At 34.1% G+C, this 15,802-nt stretch overlaps 1 protein-coding gene across 1 annotated transcript in view; it reads right to left on the bottom strand.

The window, feature by feature from the left end:
• Nucleotides 1-15,802, bottom strand: part of LOC129802588 (cell adhesion molecule Dscam2) — a 184,192-nt gene that overhangs the window by 46,942 nt on the left and 121,448 nt on the right. The window contains exons 5-6 of the mRNA XM_055848527.1: nt 5,379-5,518; nt 2,208-2,371 (exon numbers count right to left, since the gene is read on the bottom strand). Of these exons, the coding sequence (XP_055704502.1) occupies nt 2,208-2,371; nt 5,379-5,518 (304 nt within the window). The remainder of the gene's footprint in view (nt 1-2,207; nt 2,372-5,378; nt 5,519-15,802) is intronic.

Below are 15,802 nucleotides of genomic sequence, written 5' to 3'. Positions count from 1 at the left end.
ACCTCAAATTTGGCCAAAATGTGTTTCAGCACTTCCTGATCACGAATATGTGGCTAATTTACGTTCCCGGCCGGCCGCTCTTTGGAGCTTAATAGCTCCTAAACTAAAAAAGATATCGACTTGCGGTTTTCGGCAAAGGTTATATATCGGGTGAAAATTGCAACTTGGTGCATTGACCCCCCACCCCCCACCCCTCCTTCCGCCATTTTGAAGACCCCCCTTTTTTTGTTTTCTCAATAGCTCCGCCCCTATGGCATTCAGCAGACTCAAATTTTGGTATGTTATAGCTGGGCCTTAGAGCTTTCCATCAATACCAAACTTAAGGTCCCCCGACCCCCCTGACCCGAGCTATAAGGGTCCAAAAAAAATTTCTTAAAATGGCCATAACTCCGGTTCTAATTGTCAGAATTTAAAAAGTGAGGGCTTTTTGGAAAGCTCTCGTGAAATGCCACTTCCCCTTCTAACATCGCAAGTTCATAAAACCACCGCTAGGGGCGCTTTTTTTAAAAAGAAAATTTTTAAATCTTAAAAGTTAAATAACTCAAAAATTCCATTGTGCATCGGGCTGAAAATTTAGTATGTTGTAGCCGTTGATTATACCTATCAAACAAAAAAAACCTTAAGTCGATCCATAACCCCTGACCCGAGCTATAAGGGGTCAAAGTTCGAACATTGACCGGCCTCTATCTCCGGTTCTAATTAACATAGCGACCTAAATTTTACCTTTTTGGTTTCGTCTCGATGAGCACTTTCAGATGGAAGTTCAAAAAGTCACCACAGGTGGCGCTGTGATAGCGTCAAAATTCATCGAAATTCAAAGTCACTTTTCTCAAAAACGGCATTGTGCAAGTTAATGAAATTTTAGTATGTTGTAGTCCAGTCTAGGACGTTTCCAAAATGGTGCGTATGCGCGCTGTGGTTTCAATAGAACCGGAGATATGAGGGGTCAAAGTTCACGAAATTCAAAAAATCATATCTCCGGTTCTATGTGACCGATTTTGATGAATGAGGGCTTAAACGAAAGATCTCACCAAATGCTACAACTTTCTAGAATGTTTGAACTTCGTGGGACCAACACCAGGGGCGCCACAGTCGAAAAACCAATTTCAATATCACATAACCTCAATTATCTCGACTGTCGCTGAACCGATTTTGATGATTACTTCAACATAATTGTAGAGCACATTTGTCTCTACATTTCGTCCATACATCATTTTCCGCTCAGACTACGCTATCACTCCGATTTTGCCGTTTAAGTGTGAAAAAATTGATTTTTCCAATAATAACGCTTTGAAATCACTCAGATGCCAATTTGACTGCCTCTACTCCACCAAGTCACTTAAAATAGGGGTTTAAATGGAAAGTGCCGCAAAATACAACAATTCCTTGATATAGTTGAAGTTCAACAAATGACTACTTGGGGCACTCTGGATGAAAAAACGAGTTAAGAAACAAAAAACCTCGCTTATCTTGGCTTCTGAGTAATCAATGAGTTCAAGTTCTACGGCAAAATTATAGAGAACATTCTGGTCTACATTTCACCCATATAACACTTTTCTATCAGTTCATTCAAATCCTTGACATTTTGGTTCAAATACAAAACTTGTATAATTTCACGAATTTGATTCAAGATAACTGAATGGCGTCTCCCTACTTCAGCATCAAATCGAATTTGCATGCACTCCGAGTTAGCTCACGTTAAGAATCTCACCTACATAAGCCGGTTAGGATTATCTGTCCCTTTTTATAGTATGTATGCCGCTCTGAAATATCTCACTGCTCGGAGTCTACCGATAAACCAATATATATAATTTCCGATTTTTTTTTGACCCCTGAAAATTTCCACTATCGAGGGGAACATTTTTTTCAACAGCTGGCATACTTTGCCACCATTATCACCCATTTTTTGTACAATTCCTGTGAAAATTTTTGAATAAATTTATCTCTGAATGTCATTAAATTCAGTTCAGTTCAAAAGGAATCCCAATTTTTGTTCTTATGCAATTTGACAAAACTCAATTCAATGCAATTGAGTACGATTCATGCATTTAGAATTTCAAGATAAAATGAGCTGAAACATATTTTAGTTTTGGGAAGAAGCTTAGCAGCTCTGAAAATTATTCTTCCACAGGGAATAATTAATTTTGCTGTGAGAGAAGAGAGAATCCAATTTCATGTCAGTATGGAGACTGAATGGGATATGTTACCTTAAACCAAGTGATATGTTGCTGTCCCAACTGCATTCCATTGCTCGTCACCAGACAACGGAATTCCGCTGAACCTCCCATATGAACACTGAGCACATTCGGTGCAATTTCCACCTGAAGTGGTGTCGCCACAGAGAGCCTCAGTTCTGCACTTGCTTCTCCACCTGCAACAGCATTTTTCCACGTGAAAAGAAAAAGAAGAGCCATTTCCGGGAAAATCGAATTAGAGAAGCTTCTGTAGAGTCAGCATTTGTGCCATCATAGACCAAATTTCAGGAATTTCCTGCAAGTCTCATCAGAAAAGTCCCTTGGATTCTCAATACAGCGCACACAATGAATCTTGTGCTTGTACTTAAATTAAAAAGGTGTAGCGCAATAGAGAAGAATTCGCTGAATGCTCGAATTCCTATCCTGAGTCTCATGACATACCTTAAAATATTTTATAAAACCATTTCCTGACATATATAACACAAAATATATTACACATTTCTTGTACCGTATTCATGAAGTGCTCCCGTTTTATAAATTCTCTACTTGTCTCTACTAAATCGTAACAACGTAATTTCTTCTATTCCCAACGGAATGCGTAAGAATACCAAAATTAAAACCATAATTTAATGTCCAAACTTTTTAAACACGGCTTAGTATATCGGTGCCGGCTAAGATTTCAAAAGCTATGAAGCCGAAAGCTAAAATTCAGAACAGATCAAAAACTCGAAAACCCAAAATCAAGAAAAGCCAAAATCCCAAAATCCCAAAATGCCAAAATCCCGAAAGCCAAAATTCTGAATGGTCAAAATTCAGAATTCTGAAAGGGACGAAATTATACGGAGCAATATAATTTCCAAAACCGAAAATTTCTCTTTGCGTCCAACAAGCGTGTTCTCGGGTGTTACCGTGGGAGTCGATACAGCACTTTTAAGAATTCAGGATGTTGACTTTTGAAATTTTGGTTTTTTGAATTTTGGCTTTCGGGATTTTGGCTTTTCGGGATTTTGGATTTTCGTGATTTTTGTTCTTCGGGCTTTTGACCCATTCAGGATTTCGCCCATTTAGGATTTTCGCTCCCGAGATACGGGACTTTGGCGGTCGGGTTTTTAGCCTTTGGATTTTGAACACTTGAGCCATTTCGAAAGTAAGATCCTTGACACACTTAAGACTTAAGCCGAGAGACGGCTTAGTGGAAAATGTTTGAAATGTGGTTTTACCATTATTTCGAAAATGATTACGCTAAGCCGTCTTCCGGCTAATCCTCAAGTGTGTCAAGGTCCTAACTTCAGCCACCATGCGGACGAAACGAGAAGTTAAAATGTCTTTAATTGGCTTTGTAAAGCGTATGGCCTATTCGACGTATGTCAACCCAGTCGACGGCCATAACCCACCAATCCTAATTCTTCATTCCTTTGACACGCCCAACCCCTACCATCCCTATGGGTGCTGAAAGATTGCTTTGGGGCTCTTACTGTTAGGTAAATGTCCTCAGTCTTCAGTGAGTGAGCATCAGTCGCCGTGGACGGTTCACTCTCATGAAGTGAAAAATGGGTGGCACCTTCAGTTCTCCAATTTCGCTCTAAGTTTGTATTTTTATATTTAGGTGAGCCCCATCTGGCCTTACAGCTTTTAGAACTGATCTTTGAATATTTTAAATTTCAGATGTGAATGAAGCAATTGTTTTCTTTCCTAAAGTATCCTTTTTGGCAAAGGGATTACAAGGATAAGGGGATTTAAAGCTTAATCGATACTTAGCGTGTATAAAGCCTTGTGGTCTAAACAGTAATGTGACACATAGTCTTTTCCTCTGAATTTATATGTTTACCTCGGAGTAGGTTAGATATTATGGAGGCTCCGGCACACTCATATGAAGTGAATAATTGAAGATTAGGTAATCAGTACTAGTGGGAAGTCATGAAGCTGAGACTAATGCCCTAGACAGACTTACGGCTTAAGCCGAACGATGGCTTATAGTGGTAAACTGATAGGAATATAGCCTAATCCTTATTTTAATAATAAATACGTCAAGCCGCCTTTTGGATTAAGCCGTGGATTTGTTCAACACATACCTGGATCCCTGGTCCATTTAGGGAGGGTTGAACCGGTGGCAGCCAAGATACCGAAAGCCAAAATCCAGAAAGCCAAAATCCCGAACGCCAAAATTTCGAAAACCAAAATCCCGAAAGCCAAAATCCCGAATTTTCAAAATTCTGAAAGGGATGAAATTATATGGAGGAAAATATTTAGAATAATTTCCTAAGTCACAGAAGATTTCACTTTGTCTCCAGCAAACGCGAGTACAATCGTGGGAGTAATTGTGACACTTTTAAGAATTCGGGATTTAGGCTTTCGGGATTTTGGCCCATTCGGGATTTTGGCGTTCGGGATTTTGACCGGGACCCGGTTGAACGAGGGAATAACAAGCCTTCTCCGTAACAAGGAAGATTGTTAATTGTTAAGAACACTTTCAACGAGCCTCGTAATCACATTACAGAGATCATTAAAAATTTTTCCATAAAAATTCTAAATAAAATATTTAGACAAAAAAGTGCTTAAATATATCCAGCTGAGCAATACACCCAACGACTTTATTTTTAGCATCACTTAGACTATTTTTAGTGATTTTTTATGTTCTGCTTTTATACAGAAAAGGACATAAAGAAACATAAGATTGAAATTAATAGAGAGTAGATTGCTCTTTCTTTAGACATCGAGCAATAGAACCAATAGAAGAGTGAATAAAAAGCTGCTAACCCAGATCTGATTTAATCCTTTCATTGAGCATTTAATTCTGAATCCAATAATGTGCAATTTTCTGTAATTTCTTCGTAAAATCCTCTGAATAATTTCATGAGCTTTTACGTTAAATTGCTAAGTTAGAAGCCTTTAATGTGCTAAATCCTATAAAATATCGCGATGCTACGTGGAATTCTGCATTACCTACAGAGTTGTGTTCTTTTGGTTGCCAAAGAGACATCACTAAAAGAGCTAAAGTTCGCAGATACACTCAACTTTTAGCCCAAGTGTAAGGCAAGTTCTTTCAATTTGCTGTACTCTATAAAAGACAACTAAAGGAGATTAGGAGATTATATTGAGAGCAATTTTGGTGTATAATGCACTTTTGCTTCTTTCAAACTTTTCCCAAGGGAATCATGGGGGGATTGGTAAGTTCTATCTCACCTGCATTTGCTGCTGAACACTTGTAAATGCCAGCATCCTCTGCTGTCACCGCCTCAATGGCAAGAACAGGTCCCAGAAGACGAACACGGGGTCCCGTGAGTACTGGAAGGGGCTCTCCAGGCGTATTGTGTGAGTACCATCTGGAATATATTCAAAAGATTGTAGTTCTTAAATTCTGAATAAACATCAATAAATTATCTTTGTTGGACAAATGATAAATTATAGGGAAGCTGATACTTTTCCACTGTATTTGCATGAGACTATTCTATGAAATATTAGTACAGCACTCATATTAATTAGCACATGGAGTGACTTCAGAAACTCGAACCATGCATCATCTTTCTTGAGGACATCGCTCATTCTAAATTACAGGGGCACAAATTTGCTGGAGAGTTTATTTTCGGGAGAATATCTTTAAATATATCCTATTCTCTCTTTTTCTTTATTCTTTATATATTTCTTATTATAAGAAAGAAAGCAAAAAAAAAAAGATAAAGCTGTTTTTTATTTAGGATAAACTTTAAGATAGAGTATATCTCTGCAACTTTAAATGAGCGATACATTGAACAAAGTATGTATTTTGGAGAATTTGCAGCATGACAAGAAACGCTAAATACTTGTCCCTAAGCTGCGACTTAATAATTAGTTTACTCAATTATATGTATAGTCAAAATTAATGGTGCTTTTCTGATTAATTGCTATTGAGATTAAATTTCCATATTATTAAACCAACTTCTGTTTCACGGTTTTAAATACATTTCTCTTCTAAAATTTAAGCTAAAATCCTCAAAATTTCAAATCATCCAAGTAAGAATTGACAAAGGAGTTAATTTAACACCCCTTTTTTAATCCACCACCTCAATTGTACATCCAGACAGAATAGAGTGACAATGTGAGAGAAATTCGTAATTTAATTTGCTGAGGAAGAAGCGTTTGAGGGTAAATTCTGCGGAATCCTCAACCTTTATTCCATCCCATACAAATCGGAAATGTGTAAAATGTAAATTGCAGACACTAATTAGTAACAGAGTGGATAGGAGGTAAATGGGTGGTACAAAGTTGACTTCCATGCACCCATTCTACTTACTCACAAATCCTCAAATAAAGCACACAAAGTTGTGCAAGTGCACCCCAGAAAGTGTTTGCATTAATCAGAGCCATGTGGTGGAGTCTGAGAAAGAACGTCGCGCAAAGAGTGTGAGAATTAGAGCTCTGTATCTTAAGATTACACTAAAGAATTTTAAAGCTTTGCTTGTTGGAAGATTCTTCAGAAATATTTTGTGGTTGTTTTACATTTTAAAGACATAATGATCACTATAGTGAGAGAAATTTTTAGGTGTATTAGGGGTTAAAGTTACCCTTTTTCATGTTAATTTTTTTCTAAATAAGATGTAAAATTAACATTAAAAAATATTGATATATTTTTACACCTAAAAAGTGTTAAATTTGCGAGGAAAAAATGTTAATCGCACCCTCTTTTTTTCTCAGTGATATAAGGAGATCGTTTTTTATTATTTCTCAAATATAAAGCGAGAGATAGAGAATTATATAACTTATTGTTTTAGAATTTTGTTTTTTTTTTTTACTAATTGTTAAAAATTGAATCATTTTTGGGAATTATTTTGTTACTTGACCTTAAGTTTGTCCTCAAGCTAGAGGTCAAACGATGAGTGTTATGGACTTATGGTCTTCGATGACCCCTTCCCCTTATAAGTGCACGACATCTCTGACGATATTTTTTCCGTCATTTCATCCAACCCCTCCAAAACCATATCTTTTGGTTTATTTCGAAAACGGAACTATAGTTAGCCTAGGCGAACATTTCGTCCATCCCATACAAAATCACCATTTTGAATTATTGAAGGAAAAAGATGAATCGCTTTGAAGGGCTCACATTTTAACCGATTTAGTTAAATTTGGAGTTTTTGGGAAGGTATTGGAATTTCGAACCCGTATATGTCAGTTCCAATCGATAACAAATAGGTCAAGTAATCGTAATTGATTTATTTTTCTCGATTGTCCCTTTTCAAATTGTGAATAGGTAAGTTACTAAAAATCATTTTATTATGTACACTTCTTAATCAATTTTATAATTTGGAATCCTTTAGTAAAAGTTTTCAAAGCTTTCGATATTTAATTAAAATTATTAAAAAAAGGATTTAGGAAAAAACCTTTTTTTTATTTTTTATTTAACATATTTGGCAGCAGGTTCTCTCTATTGATAAAGTATCGCAAAATTTGTAGTCTTGTTAGTAGTCGTCTTTAAAAAATTTTCCAAATGATAAATATTTCTATTTGATAAAATAAAAGATCTCGTTTAAGTTATTATTGCTTTAAATACACTCAGAAAAACACGGGAGTGCGATTAACTTTTTTTCCTCATAACTTTAACATTTTTTAGGTGTAAAAATATATCAACATTTTTTAATGTTAATTTTACACCTTTTTAAGGGTAAAATTAACATGAAAAAGGGTAACTTTAACCCCTAATACACCTAAAAAGGGTAATATTTACACCGATTTTAGATCAATACTGCAGGGTAAAATAAACATTTCCGGAATGTTATTTTAACACGAAAAATACTTTCGCCAATTTTAAATTGTAAAGAGTTTGTACTTGGGTTTTTGAAGTAATTTTACAAACTCTAAATTTTCAAAGATATTATAGACATCTGTTCCAATGTTAGAAAGTTTGTTCATTAAGAACAATTATTTTGATCACATTGACAAGTCAGGTGAAGCTACACAAAAAAAATGAAAACCGCATTTTGTAAATTGCACTTATACATTATCTTAACAATGTTCGTTAATAGTGTTTACCCAATATTTAATTTTTTTCTAGAAGTGTAATTGAAGCTTCGAGGACAGCCAATGTTTGATAAAGTCTTTTAGAATATGAGTTGAAAATTTGTTGAGTTTTACAAAAACTTTCTCATTTACAGAAACCCTTTCATGATACTCAACATATACATTTTAAAGCAAGGTAATAATAGAAAATTAAAAAAAAATCAGTTTCAAGCATACGAAGTTTTTATGAGACTTTTTAATCACACGTTTATTTCATAGCAACTAATTTCAGGTAGTTTGTCTTGAGTATTATTTATTTGAAAACGTAAAATACATTTCCCGTATTTTTAATAGTTCATCATTCATTATTCAATATTTTATATTTTACTGCTCGAACTCGAAGACAGAGCAGTTATAGAATCAATTATTTTTCAACTTGTCATCGTCATGGAGCTTAAACGGTAAAAGATATCAAGTTCCAGTTTTCGATGACTCCCAATAAAAAACCCCACACCCCCTCCACCCCTCCAAAACCATGTTCTTTTAGGTTTTTTAAAGAGCGCCTCCTCAACGGTTCATAAATAAATTATTCTTTATCCAATCAATAATACTTTTTTTTATAGGCCATTATATTCTTTTTTAAAGTCTTTAAAATCTTCTTTAGATTTATGAAACTGTTCGTTATTCTTAATATAAGATGAAGTTCAGATCTTAATAAGTGCATCATCTTAATCTTTGTTATTTCTTCTCCACGTGCAGTGAAATTTATTGCAGCATAACTGGAGTCAAAATTGCAGAAAGTTGCATGGGAAATCTGGTAGAAATTCCTCCTGAAGAGTTTTAAGCACTCCCGAGGGATGCAGTGCAGAAGGTATGGAAATTCAAAAATATTCCTCTCATGTGCACCTTTCTCGTGCTCTAATGATTTTATATGGCAGGTTCTGCCAGACTCTTTTGCCATGTATACCTTTTGTCTGGGATGGTGCCTTTAGGGGTCGTCATATCATATCAAAAGAGAGGTGCTACTAGGGATTGCGTGGGTGGGAACATTGACAGGGTGAGTGGAAGAGCATGTTACAATGGGAAGAAGACAATGAAAGAGGTGGTTAGTAGAGTTAAGAGTAACACATAGAGGAATATCCGAAATGGCTCTAGGGCTTACTTTAATGAATACAAACGGCCAACATGTACCTTCTGTCACACCCAACACAAACTCCAATCATTCTTGCCAACCGGATTTCTTGTACATCTCAAAAATATTGCTCCTGAAGATTTATCACCCACCAACTAATGCCAGAGACACAACACAATAATTCGATTATTTCTGAAACGAATAAATTTCACGTCCGTTGGGATTGAGCTTCAAAACTTACCACGTTTACCACCATATTTTTTCAACTCCCCCTGGAATAAAGTCAGCTATGTGAAATTCATACACAATCTCCTCAACCCTCTCATAACCAGAAGATTTCCTAGGTTTTTGGAGAGGTCCCTTTTAAACAATAAGGACGAAATGAAAAAAAAAACTACAGTACAGTACACCGATGAATAAATACGTAACTTTAGGCACAATCAGATATATCCACCACGCTTTCAAGTTATGATTTTCTCATAAATCATAAATGCTATAGTCCTGCGGTTTAATCAACTTGGTTCGATCGAGCTAAAACTCTTTGGTTTGGAAAGCATAGTTCAGTATTGTGCTCAAAATCTATTAGCAAGCTCAAATGTGCAACTTTTTTTATCTCAGAATAATATTAATATGTATCAATTTTAATTTATAATATTGAGGCTATACACCTCCGCATTAGATTAAGATTTAACTGTCTCAAAATCGGATTTTAGAAGAATTCAGTCTCAATCTAATGCGGAAGTGTAAATAGCATCAATGAAATCGTTTAGATTGCTGACTTACCCCCCAATTCTGAGATAAATCTTTAAGTCTTAAATTTTTAAATCGCCCTTTAAAGGCCGATTCATCTAATAAAAATCGATCTGAAAAAGATCGGTAAATTTCGAATTCTACGCTAAAGTTTTACAAACTTAAAGATGTCAAACGTCTATAAATCGCCTTTAATTTAAAAGCTGCTCGAGAGGACCTTTTAAACCTTTAAGTCCAGTTCAATTTGAGATCGTCAATTGTTCAAGAGGTGTGTTTAATCAAAAAGGTGAGCTTAGTTTATCACAAAGATGTATATTTTTCTGGAGAGTGGTGTACTGGGTCATTTACATATCGCTCCTTGGAAATTACAAGGGACCAACTCACTTTTTGGCGATTTTGAGGTTTTAATGCACTCAAATAGAGAATTTAATAAAATTTCAGATGATATGAGTCAATAAATTTCGTTATTAGAAAAGTTTTTCAAAATTTTACTCTTTATGATTGCTTGCGCGGTTTTGTTTGAAGTCAAGGGACACAAAATAGGTTTATCGTTCAAATTTTTGTGAAACAAAGTACTAACTCAAACAAGTTGATCCCGTGTCATTCTAATTTCATGAAAATTTGTGCATCATTTATAATGACAAAGAGCTAACTAAAAGAAAAAACATATTTTGAAAGGTAAAAATATGTATGTTTCGATGTTTATAATAATGCTCATACAAATAGAAAAGAATTAAATAGTTTTTATTAACATACTTAATTGAGATAATTATTCATACAAAGTTGAATCTTTCATGCTGTCTCCTGAAAAATGGCTCAGATTGAGTTGGCCCCTTGTAATTTCCAAGGAGCGATATGCTTTTGCTTATTTTCGGTTTTCGAAGTCAATGGATGCAGTGTCACTGTCCAATGGCACGCAGGAAGATTCCTGTGCCTTCTGCTGAATGGGATTGGTGTTTGGTGGAGCAACTGCTGATAGTTTGGCGATAACTGAACTCTGCTCGATTTACTGCAGCGGAATTGCGACGTTGAGGAGAGGAGGAACTGTGAAGATTGTTCTTTTTGTTGACAATAAATCGAAACTTATGCACCATTAAAACTGAACGTCTTTTTTTGACAGGATAATCAAATTTCATTAGTGGCGCTAAAGGCTATTTTATCCAAAATTCCTATAATTTGGAATTCTAAATTTTTAGTGTCAAAATTAAAGCTTTAACTTAAATCTTTAGGCTTCTTTATCTCAGAATTGGGGGGTTAGATTGAGACGAAATTTTCCCAAAATCCTATTTTAGGGCAATTTAATCTCAATCCAATGCTGCGGTGCAACTGCCCTGATTGATTATAAACTTGTAGGATAAATATATGTTTCCCAGCTAAAAGTTCTACTGTTATTATTTCCAAACTGCCACTAATTGAAAACATAATAATAATAATGCTGGCACAACATTCCATGAAGGAACTAGGCCTTCTCGCAAAGGGATTTCTAGACAAGCATTACTATTTTTTTCTTATACAGGATGAGAATATCTTTAACGCCAGAAAAATTCCTAGTGATCTAAAGGGGATTCGAACTCGAGACACTCACATCATAGAGCGAATACTTTACCACTTGACTTATAGACTTATAGACTAGGGTTAGCTTTGGGTTATTGTTCTAATAGGGTTAGAAGGTGAAGAATTGAAACTGACAAGGTGGAATATTCTGTGGTATAGTAATACACTGGGCTCTTCGTCTGTTGATCTAAAGAAGTGGGAGAACAGATCGTTAGAAACAAATACGAGATGTATTCAGAGTTGATAGGCGATCACCGTCACTAGATATGTTCTTGTGCCCGGTCTTGAAGTTTCTGATTAAACATTCCTACCAACTGGTCTTTGTAAATTTTCTACACTAGTTCGAAAACTGTTAGTAATTTCAGAATTTTCATACAAATTGTATAGGTTCCCTAGCCCCTATGAGATTTCGAAATCATCCTTTTCGCATAAAGATACAAAATTTCATTTCGAACACATCCTCAAAAACGTAACCCACGTTTCAAACGAACATGTGAGGATTGGTAGGATCACAGTTCTATACTTAAAAATCCATCAAGTTTCGAATTGATTTGCATATCGGACTTCATAAAAGAATCACAGCTTCTATAGCGAAACCAAGCTTATCACTACATTTTTCTTTCAATTCTCTTCCCTTTATGTCTTTGCCTATATCAAAAGGATGAGCCTAGATGGAAATGTGGGATTGCAAACAGCGAGGAAAAAAATATCAAATACAGGAACGGTTCAGTTGAGGAGGAGAAAATGAGAAACACAAGTGAAACAAGAGGGTAGAAAATAAGCAGAAAACACACTCAAAATGCAGAAATGTTTGCAGCAAATTATCACAACGACAAACACAACTCGAGAACAAATTGCAAGAGAGATGGAAATACTGCATATTTTTTCCCAACTCCCCCACTTCGCAACAATATAACTATATTTTTTTCAGGCTTCATAGCATTTTTTTTGTGACATTCAGGAGTTTTGAATATTTTCCCGACTGGGGTAGCTCTTCACCATCAATTTTAAATCTCTGAAATGCGGGAAAGAATTTTTTAAAGTTCAAGTGTGTATGACGGAAATTAACTGCCCCTGGGACTTTGAGTTTGTTATATACATATATACGAATGATACACAGATGCTCCCGTCGTCATCTGGATTGTAAATATGAATTTAAAAAAAAATCGACAAAGAAATTTACAGTAAGGCGCAGCATTATTAAAAAATTCCATCATCATGGGGGAAAATCTGCAATGCAGATGTAAAATGTAAGGATATAACAAAAGGGGTGAAAACATCGATAAAATCCGGAAAATTCAATATAAATTATACATTGATATTTTATTATTTTAATTGAATTCAGATTTATTTTAATTTACTTCAATAAACTGTGTCTGCATTCAATATTGAAATACTGGTAGGTGCATCAAAAGAAAAGTTACAGACATATTTTTAAATAATCAATTTTCTTGGATATGTGTTTTTTTTTATAAGTGAGAATGGTATTTTATGTAATTTTTTTATTTCACATATTTTTACAAAATTTTAAGGATTATACATAATTACTTGCTATGAAAATATTTTAAATTGCATAATAAATTTAGTTTAAATTTAAGGATTAAAAAATATACAACCCTATGCTCTCCGATTGATCTTCCACCTGTGGAAAATATTTTCCGCAATACATATGTTGTGAAAATATTAAAATTGACTCACATGATTTTAATAATTTTGGCATTCATCATACAACATTTCTCTTTGATTTTCAAATGAATATTTTTTGCACTCATATTCATATTTTTTCCATTGCCAAATAAATTTAATTTCTGTTTAAATTTTAGAAGTTGAAAATGGAAATTTTTATATTACGAGTATATATGCAATTATACGCAAAAAGAAGAGTTATTGCCTAAAGAGATTTAATTATAAAAACATGGTTCTGACAATTAAAATAAAATTTGCAGATTGTCCATTACTCAATTTACAATTTGCTTCAAAAATAATCTTATTTCCTTAGTAAAAGCAAGATTATTAATGTCACATCAACTCATATACTTTTCACTCAATAACATTTATTATAAAGGACAATGGGCAAAATGATCCAAACTTTTCAAACGAATGAGACCTGTAACGATTTTTTGCAAAACTCCTTTTATACATTAACGATTTATTTTATATTGGTCGTTTCTAAGAAATTTGTAAAGGAAAGCTCAAGAAAGATCTTCCTAAAATCTAGGAATATTCTAGGCTCTCATTTTATCTCCTCATTTACCCTGCCATTTTCTATATCTTCCTGCTAAATCTTTGAACATCTTTCAAATTTACAAAAAAAAAACGATTTTATGTAGGCAAATATCTCATGTGCAGAAATATTCTCCTTAAAAAAAAAAAAAAAAAAAAACAGTTAAAGCCTCTGAAGATCGCAGAGTCCTAGAAGATACCTTTATTCAAATACTTTGCATAGTAAGTTATGATAAAAAATATTTCAATTAAGCCATTATACTTTGAACTTTTTCTTAAAATTCTTTTGATAACGGTACCTCTTCAACTCTATGATCTTCAGCAATTCTAGATCTTTTTCTAAAGGAAGTATTTCTGTAAAGTATACATAAGAACGCTGCATTTTTAATGGAATTAATGATATTTTAGGAAAATATGGATAATTACAAGGAAAATGGAGAGATAGGTATACGATTTCTTTTAGGAAAAGTTTTTTTTTGAGATCTCTTTTAAAAATCGGTCTCTGGTACCAACAACTTACGATTAGGATATACCGTTATTGAGAAAAACAAGTTCCATAAAATAATTCTATCTGTTTTCTTTGGAATTCTTACTTTAAAATATCTCAAAAACTGGACGTAATAGACTATAAGTTTCCTTGGGAGATACGTTAAGAACACACCAAAGACTCCGAAAATATGATGGTTTTTCAATACACGAAAAAAGTTTTTGTTTTATTGCCCTGTAATGCTCTATGTCATTAAAACGTGATTAGTTTTATTGTATGGAAGCTACCAGATGGACCAGTCAGAGGGAGAATCTAAAAATATTTATTTAAAGCTTACGTCTTATATCGATTTTGAGCCAAATTTCGTTAAGATCGGTTGAATCATTTTCAAGTAATAAATTGTCAAAGTTATAAATTTTCAGAAGGATATCATTAATTTCCACGGACTGACAGTCTTTTTTGACGTGGGTCTCGGTATCGGTAAATTTTAAGTTATACACCAATACCTACAAAATGAGGCTACCCAAGAAGCAATTTTTTCTTAATATAGTCTTGTAGAATTGCCTAAGTGAAGTATTATAGAACCAAAATTCATTTTATTGGCTTATAACACTCTTGGTTCCATCACTGAAACTACTACAAGTGGCGCACTCTTAAGGATCTTAAGAGCTTCTACAGGAATTTCAACACAAAAATCTCACTTTAAGTCTTTTAAAAGCGCATTAAAAGACTTGTCTAATATTTGGTTCTATAAGGCAGTTATTTTGCTTCTTGGGTAGTCCCGTCTCCTTCGAAAGATTGAACCAGTTTACATTGCATTTTTGCCCATTTGTCCCTTATTAGTATTATATTATATCGCCCCTTAAAAATTACTCAGCTTCTTGCGATTTCGAGATTCCAAGAAAGAGAATTTAATAATTTTTCAGATGATATGTATAAGTCAATAAATTTCATTATTAAAAACACTTTTCATAATTTTCCTCTTTTTTTGATTACTTGAGCAATTTGTTTGAAGTAAATGGCACAACACACACAGATTTATCCTGTTTCCTGTACCTTGTTGACATTTTACCGATTAGATAATATCGAGTTTTGTAGGAGTCACTAAAAACGCTAAAAACAAAAAATCGATATCTCCCGGCTTTTGAAATCAGCGATAGCAATAACCACGCGGGCAAACAAAAAATAATACGATATAAAATAAAATCAATGACTTTACTATTGATTACCGATTGAGACCGATTGGAAATATCAAGACCTTTCAATCACATCCGAGTTTGATCAAATCGTGTGAAAAATAAGCTCTGTAGAGTTGTTTAATTTCTATTTAAAACAAAATAAAATGTGGTAAATGTTTTTCTGGTCATGTGTACGTACAAAATGTTCCCAGATTACCTTAAATACATATCACATAATTAAAAAATCAATAAAAATTATGAGTTTATAGCATACATTAACAATTTCGCCTATAAAATATTAATAGGGTTTATC

This window comes from Phlebotomus papatasi, chromosome 2 (assembly GCF_024763615.1).
Source record: "Phlebotomus papatasi isolate M1 chromosome 2, Ppap_2.1, whole genome shotgun sequence".
NCBI classification, from domain to species: domain Eukaryota; kingdom Metazoa; phylum Arthropoda; class Insecta; order Diptera; family Psychodidae; genus Phlebotomus; species Phlebotomus papatasi.
This window is presented reverse-complemented; position numbering and strand designations above follow the sequence as displayed.